This window comes from Plasmodium coatneyi, chromosome 9 (assembly GCF_001680005.1).
Source record: "Plasmodium coatneyi strain Hackeri chromosome 9, complete sequence".
Lineage (NCBI taxonomy): Eukaryota > Apicomplexa > Aconoidasida > Haemosporida > Plasmodiidae > Plasmodium > Plasmodium coatneyi.
Window position 1 is genome coordinate 122,045 of NC_033564.1, and position 8,188 is coordinate 130,232.

General features: G+C 34.9%; 2 protein-coding genes across 2 annotated transcripts; one reads left to right on the forward strand and one right to left on the reverse strand.

Moving 5' to 3' along the window:
- Positions 1–2,567: 2,567 nt before the first annotated feature.
- On the forward strand, positions 2,568–4,014 carry PCOAH_00023510 (Uncharacterized protein; the record flags this gene model as incomplete). The annotated part of the gene is made up of 2 exons (XM_020059158.1): positions 2,568–2,912; positions 3,112–4,014. 2 exons carry the CDS (start codon positions 2,568–2,570, stop codon positions 4,012–4,014), a joined length of 1,248 nt encoding a protein of 415 aa, XP_019915186.1.
- Positions 4,015–6,068: 2,054 nt separating this feature from the next.
- On the reverse strand, positions 6,069–7,264 carry PCOAH_00023520 (60S acidic ribosomal protein P1; the record flags this gene model as incomplete). The annotated part of the gene is made up of 2 exons (XM_020059159.1): positions 6,069–6,449; positions 6,843–7,264. The coding sequence occupies 2 exons, from the start codon at positions 7,040–7,042 to the stop codon at positions 6,290–6,292; spliced, it is 360 nt and encodes a 119-aa protein (XP_019914781.1).
- Positions 7,265–8,188: the final 924 nt, after the last annotated feature.

An 8,188-nucleotide genomic window follows, 5' to 3' on the forward strand; every position in this document is an offset into this window, starting at 1 on the left:
GAGTGCAGCGCGATGCCCTAAATTCGTTGTATTCTTTGTGGCACACCTGTGTGAGTTCGCAAGCACGGTTTGTGAATTTCGCAAACATGTGTATGCCCGTATTTTCGCGAATATTTACTTTTTTTTTTTTTGTTCATTTTAAGTTACTTTTTTTTCTTTTTAAACTTGCGTACAATTCTGTTTCCGTGACCTGTTCTTCTTTTCTTTAAACAAAATTGCAACACAGCTGCACCCAATAAATTAGGCTTACCACCTCAAAGTACATACTTTACTAAATGGCCAAAATGACAAATAGCTGAAAATGAGGGGTTGCCCCATCGAAGTGGTATATATAACATATAAAGGGGTAAGCAAATTTTTTGGACTTTAGCATGTTCGATCAAGCGGAAGGGGGTGAACAACCGAACGGGTGAAAACGCCTTTTGATAGAGACGGAAAAACCATGCTCACCGAGGGGGTACGAACCCCATTGCAAGTTTCACTCCTTTCGATAAGGTAATTTGGACGAGCTCGAGGTAGCACAATGCTCTTTTTGTAGTCCCAAAGGGGAACTTCCCCCATTCGCTATGTACCCCAGACGTGCTAGGGAACCCATATGGGATAAACAAAAGCAAATCATATATAAGGGAAAGACGTCGCCAAAAGGAAAGGTTGTTCATGATGTGCATTACATATCATGGCAGCCCCGTACACAGTGTTATTTCTTTCCACTGCGTACATTCCATGAACAAATATATGTTCGCACACCAGGACGATGTGGACAGTTGAGAAACGAGGAAATTGAATCATTCCTCGGAAAGTTAAAAAAATGAACGCTTAAAGCCTCTGGAAGGAATTCAAAATAAATAATGCTACCGCGCATAGTAGGTTCATTGGAGTGTAAACTTGAATTAGGTTCCCATATCTGCTATGCATATATACAGGTATATACATGTATATATACGTATTCGGGGTGTGTGTATCTAGCGCCCATTCTAAGAAAAATCCTTTTTCCCCTAAATGTACTTTTTAACATTTCTATAAAAGGAACAGTCCAGCATTGTATACCCGTTGCGTGTGCACCATTTCTTTTGGAAAAAATTTCCCTAGTTCATTTCCCCGTTCAAAATGCTATATATACATTTTTGCTTACAGAGCTGATCATACAAATAATGGGGACCACATTTCCACCTTCCTTCTTTTTTTTCCTTTGTGTCTATGCGGAACTAATTTTCTGTTTAGCTAAAAATAAAGTTTATATCCCCTTTTCCTTTATCTCAACACTTACCCATTCTATTTATAGAACCATTATAATGTGTAGGGGCATATAGGGATAAACTCAATTTTATGGAAATAAATGAAAAAAGAAAAAAAAAAAAAATGAACAGAAAGGATTCTCTCATACATTTCCAGTGCATAAGGACGAACTTAATGCAGAGAATGGTCTATAGACTTTATATCCGTATTTGTGATGAAAATTAAATCACGAATGTTTAATAAAAAAGAGCAACACACCAATAACTGGATATATATAAATATACACATATAAAAAGGGGGCATAAATGACTATGTTATCTCCACCTTTGTAGTACTGTTTATAAAAACATTCCTTTACCTTTCAATTTCTTGTTACACAATTAAGAGCAAAAACATATAAAAGGAAAAAAAAAGAGAAAATTAAGGAAATTTCCCTACTGTTTTATTTTCCTCTTTCTGTGTACATGAAAAATTGCAGAAAGGAGAAAGTGGTATAGGGACCGTTAAAATAATCTTCCTTCCTTCCCTTCCCTTTTTTTCTTTTTCTTCCATCTTTTCTTTTTTTTTCTTTCCAACATCTGCTGACAAAAAAAAACTTAAATTTACTACTAACAATTTCGATGTCGGAACTTCTAGAGCCGAATACTCAGACCCCCCCCCCCTTTTTCGCATTATATTTTACCTTGGCCCATCCCTTTTTAATGAGAAAAAGGGGGAGGAAGTTCAAAAAAAATATATATTTTTCCGATAAAAAAATTTTACTTAAAATATGTTTTCTCTTTTTGAAGAATGAAAGGAGCAATTTCCAAAAAAGGAGCGGAACTCAGCGCTCACTTTTCGTTCCAAATGGTTAGAATAATATATTCTACATTTTGGCTACATACAATAGAAAGGGGAAAAATTTACAGTTACACATAGAAAAATGTAAATATTTAATGAATAGAAGGAAATAAAAAAAAATTACACTGTGTTCCAAGCTGAGCTGACAGTGCAATTGTTATTTATAAGATTTAAAGTAATATTAAGCATTTTGCAATTAAGAACAACATCTGTGTAGCAACATTTTATACTATATATACACTTTACCTTTTTTTTTTTATCATTAAACATAATAATATATATAGTGTGTTTTTTTCATTTTCTTTTTTATTCTTAATTATAAAAGCACACAAAAAAATAGGAGAACAAAAAAAGAGAAAAAAAGAATTAAAAAAAGGGACATTTTTACTAATAATTTTTTATTCAAAAAAAAAAGGAGTACAAATATTAATGTGTTGTTTAATTCTTGTACATAGATTCACGCATAATTTACACATAATATAGAAAAAAAAATGGCTCATAGCATGGGCACCCTGTACTCCGTGGTGGACGTGGATAAACCATTCAGTACCCTTAAAGAGAAGTATTATGTGTCCGAACCATACCCCCCCCACCCCTCCGTAATTAGTGGCATGTATCACGGGAGATTCCCAAGTTATTATGTAGATGGTGATGATTATTTTTATAATGGCGAAGAAGATTTTCTTATGAAGAAACCAAAAATCGGTGAAGATCCCAAACCAGACGAAAATAAAACAGAGGAAGTCGAAAATAAAGCGGAGAGCGTGGAAGCCACAAGCAGCGGGTTGACTCTCTTTCAAGCGGTTATGCTCATCGTTCTTTTGATGCGATTAGGCGTAAGTTGGAAATAGCAGAATTTGTTACGCACTCTGCGCGCGTTGCATTCGTTTTGCTGCTGGTGAATGTATCGCAAAGTGCACAAAAGGAGTGTGCATAATAAATATACGCTAAAACACGTGATCAGCGCGGAAAAGGTGCAATAGCAATGCGCACACAAAAAATACAAACTTCCCACCCCCCCAACTTTTTCTGCAGAGAAATACGTCCACTAGACTGAGGCAAAAGCACGAGGCGAGGAAGCAACTATTAAATTATCTGGACAAAGTGAACGAAAGAATTAAAAAGGACGATCTTAAGATGGAAAAGAAAAAAAAAAAAATGGAGGCAAAAATAAAAAAGGAAGAAAAAGAAATGGAGATAAAATGGAAAGAAAAAAGAACAAAAACCAGAGATAAAATAGCCAAAAAACCATCGAAAGACACTTTACCCGGTATAGGCCCGTTCTACGACAAGGACCAAAGACTTTTGGATAAAAAATTGGACATTGTAGGTATCAATTATGAAAAGTATAAATATAATAAGAAAAGACGATGGAATGCTATGAAAGCAACTTATCATAAGAAACTCAAGAAGGTACAAGATAAACAACAGAAGAGGAAAAGGAGAAAGTGCCAGCGAATGTTTCTGTTTGAAAGGAAGTGGAATTTTGGACCTAGAACCATGAAAAAGTACTTGCAACAGAAACAACGAGAATGCGAGTTAAATAAAGCGTATTATACTACGAACGAAAAGTTAAAAAAAAAAGAAGAGGAGGAGAAGGATGGGGCAAAGGATGCAGGAGCGGCTAAAGGTGCAGAAGCGGCAAAGGGTGCAGAAGCAGCTAAAGGTGCAGAAGCGGCAAAGGGTACGGAAGCGGCAAAGGGTACGGAAGCGGCAAAGGGTGCGGAAGCGGCTGAAGGTGCAGAAGCATCTAAAGGGGCAGAAGCGGCTAAACAAAAAGACGATGATGACGATGATAGTGACGACAGCGACGATGATGATGATGAAGACTATGAAGATTATGAAGATGATGACTTTTATTATATGAATTTCGATGATGAATATTATGATGATTTTGATGATTATTACGACTATCAGCGTTCTATGGGCGGCTACTAGACAGGGATGATTATTATTCTTAAACGTTTTATTTTAAAATGACCCATGCAGCATTTTTCACAATTTTGCTAACCTTAATGATAAAATAAGTCGCACCAACACGTAAAAAATGTGAACAGAGTTTTGAGCTTATTAATAAATTGAAAGAACGAATTTTTTAATAAAAATTGTTGTTAACTGTTCATAAGGGTTCATAATTATTCCTCACCAAAAAAAAAAAAAAAAAAAAAAAAAAAAATGAGAGACTTTGAGACTCATAAAAAAATATACACTTATATGCATTAAAACAACTTATATCACCCATTTTTCAATTTTTAAATCTCCACACATATTTATAAAGAAACGTTTTCATTTATAAAACTTTATGAAATTAATAATTAAATTATATGTATGATTTTTTCTTGGAAAATATATTTTGAGAAAAAAATGAACAAATGTTCATTCTCCTGTTAGAGATCTTTTTAACCTGTTGAAAATTTTACCATTCCTAGAGCATCCCAATGGTAAAGGCATTCTTGATGACAAAGCTTAAAATGTGGACGAACTGAAGACGTCGAAATAGCACATAGAATTGTAATTTATAGCGGCCTCAAATAGTGGTGTCAGCTCTATTTTAAGCGAAAGCTCCATCATTTGGCAACTTCCTGAAAATGCTTCTTATGCATATTTTCACGTTCTCTTAAATTCGAACTTCCGATTATACACTGGTGTGTACCATGTCGTCCATGCGTAACTATATGGGCAACACCTATTTGAGGGTCATTTTAATTTTTCCTTAAAATGTGCACTAATTTTGTTTGTACGTACACGTGTGAACAAGCTCGTTCTCTCGTTACTCCAACGGCCAGCACTCCCCTTCATTTTTTCTTGATGTTCGCCAATTTTCCGTGATCCTTTGAATTTTGTTCCCAACCTTTTAGGTTTAACACGTACATGCAACCCTTCCTCGACTGAGAAACTACAGTTTGTCCTTTCTAATACGCTAAATAGTAAAAATGAGACACTCTAACCTGGTGGTTTTGCCTTCTCTATGTGTTATTATCCTTTACTGTACGACTATATTTTCCATTATCGTTCTTTTCAAATGTATCGTACTATAAAAGGATCGAAAATTGGTAAAGGTTATTCTTTTTATGCAAAGCAAAAATGGTGTCAGAGTGAATGCATCATACAGGAGGAAAAACTGCTCTCCCAATGTGCACGTCCGTTATTGTACCTCTCTGTGTGTTCGTTCACTTCCACGATTTATCCAGATTCATCCTTTTAATTAACAGTCTTTTCGCGACTGTCCTTTTCTTTGGATCATTCCACTATTTGGAAGTTCTGAAGTGAACACACTAAAGCACATTGTGTCCTACGATGGTTAACTAATTAGTCACAATGCAGTTCTGCCGTTTACTTACAAAGTTCGACACCCCCCTTCTTGCGATGGATGCATAAACTTCAAAAGGATTTGAAAATATAAAGGACAACTGAACCACTTCTTAACCATGACGGGGTTATCCCCATTAACTTCCATTCATTAAAGCCATTTCGCGAAATAGCACTAATATGTCGCGAAATCATGCTGTTATGCGAAGAGCAGAACACCCGCTCTTGCACCTAATATCGTAGCTGTATGTAATAGCCAAACCATTTTGAACATAACTTATAGAGGTATGAACAACCTCCTTATATTATACCACCCGCACAACATAAAAAAGGGGACATTTAAAGAAAAACACGTTAACACAAGCGTTATCCGATTCGTACATTAAACCATCGATTTTTTTAATCCATCTTTTAGATAAAATAGGAACTACCCCAAGAAGTCAGATGGGTATACACTTTCGGATGCAACCTTACATAACAAGGCTTACACACCTCCTTCTGCTAAAAGCTCCTTCCCTACGACCTCGTTTGCACTGTTGTTAAAAAAAAAAGTAAGGTTTTATTTATATGCTTAATAGAAGGTTTTCCCGTTTTACATAGTTTTAATGAAAATTATTTCCTTTTTTTCTTTTTTCTTTTTCCATATTTTAAAAAATAAATATAATAAAAAAAAAAAAAAAAAAAAAAAGGGAGAGAAAAAAGTTTTATGTAAAAGCTAAAAGTTTCGCTTAAATTACACAATCAAAGTTCTTCTTCAACAAATTAATGAAATCATTTCAATAATTCGTTAAAATGGGCATATGTTGGGTCCTCTTTTTTTTTTTTTTCTTTCCAATTTGTCTTCTTACACTTTAATGGATAACTCATTCCGTGTGTATCATTCTTTTTCCCGTTCACAACAAATCTAACCGAATAATGAAAATCCTAAGTCATCTTCTTCTTCCTCCTCTTCTACTTTCTCTTCCTTCTTAGCTTCCTTCTTATCGTCACTTGGCTTATCCGCTGCGGCTTGTGCTGATGCAGCTGGGGCACCTCCGCCAACACTTAAATTGCTTAGTAGGCCCCTAAAAAATGAGAAAAAAAAAGGAAGAAAAAAAAATTTTTTTTCCAAGTCATTGGTGATGATAAACGCATGTGAGGTTCCACACATAAGGTAACGTGGTATTTTACGCAGGGTGGTTCTCTCATGATAGCAATTATGCAGTATGCAGAATAACAGTGTTTCCCCAAACTGCACATATGTATACATGTGTGCCATTATATAGCTGCACTTAATCCATAATCACGGGTTTACCAATACGTATGATACGTATGGCATAACTTGTAAACTGCACAACGGACCGTGTACATAGGATTTGCCTTACAATCAGCATACACGCATTGGTACATAACTTGCAGCATAAATACGAACGCTCCATATATGGATGTACATTTTTATTTGCTCCTTTTTTCCTTACTCAATATCCTTTCCCTTTAAGGCTTTTTCGAAAAGCATTGGTAAGTATGGCAATACTGTGTTGTTTGATTTTTTTATAAGCTTTACAATATTTTCACTTGTTATGCTCATCTTCTCTTCATGTAGTATCAGCGCGGCGTAGGTACATAAAAGCTCCTGCTTTTCGCATTCTGCTAATTCTGACACTGGAACTGCTGCCATTTTGCCTTATACGATTGATAATTAAATATTGGGGGGAATTTTTGGAAAATGTGAAGAATATTTTATTTAAATATAAAAGTACGATAGTTTTTTATACTTTGAATAAAGGCCTTTTTTTTTTCTTCTTTTGCAGAGTTTTGCTAACACTTTTTACGAGAAGTATAAAACAAAATTTTATATTTTATGCGCAAGTGGGGGAAAAAAATATGTACGGAAATAATTAAAAAAAAGAAAATTAAAATAAATTAAATTAAATAGCGCTCATTTAAAAAAACGGTTTTTGAAAATGGGCCCAAAAAAATTACGCGATGCGGAATGTTATATGCGTATTACGAAAATGGAAAAAAAAAGGAAAGCCCATGGTATTTTACATATGTATAAAAATACCTTGTGCATACGGTTACAGCAGAGCAATATTAGTGTATCAAAGAGGTTACCAACTTTGCGCGCAACAATAATCGGCGCAAGGATAGGCGTGTATGCTTCTCTTGCAGGTAAAGCCTGTATTACTACTTGTATATTATTATATATATGCGCAGCATGTTCAAGCTATCCTTTTTTTGTGCGACTTTCCCAATTTTGAGGCTTTATCCCCACAAAATGAATTATGAATAAATGCGCAAATAACAATCACGAGTATAAATTCGTGTTTGCACCCTTTCTATATATTCTTAACGATTTCTTAATTAACATACAAATAACAGTTTGAGGAAAACGTTCCTTAAGTTTAAAGCATATGCTGGGTGCCCAATATGCCAAGTAGAACCCCGCTATTGTGCTTACGCATTGCACAAATATTTCTACGTTCTTGCCCCTACCCAAAAGCATAAAACATCATTTAAAATTAACGCACAAATGGTGGTGGTGATATGCTTGTATAATGCGATATATGCGAGCGGGGCAAAATAATGTGGCAATAAAAAAATGGTGGAGAAACTTATATTCATTTTTACAATCCGCAAAGTCCAATCCATGATAGGTATGAATTATTTTAAATTAAATCATGGATTATCGATTCCGCCGCTTATTACAAGCCGCATTCAGTTTTACAGATAATGCTAAAAAAAAAGTTACCATAAAAATGTATTTGCAAAAACGCAAAGGAGATTCGCATAATTGACCCTTTTTAATTTACGCCTATATTGG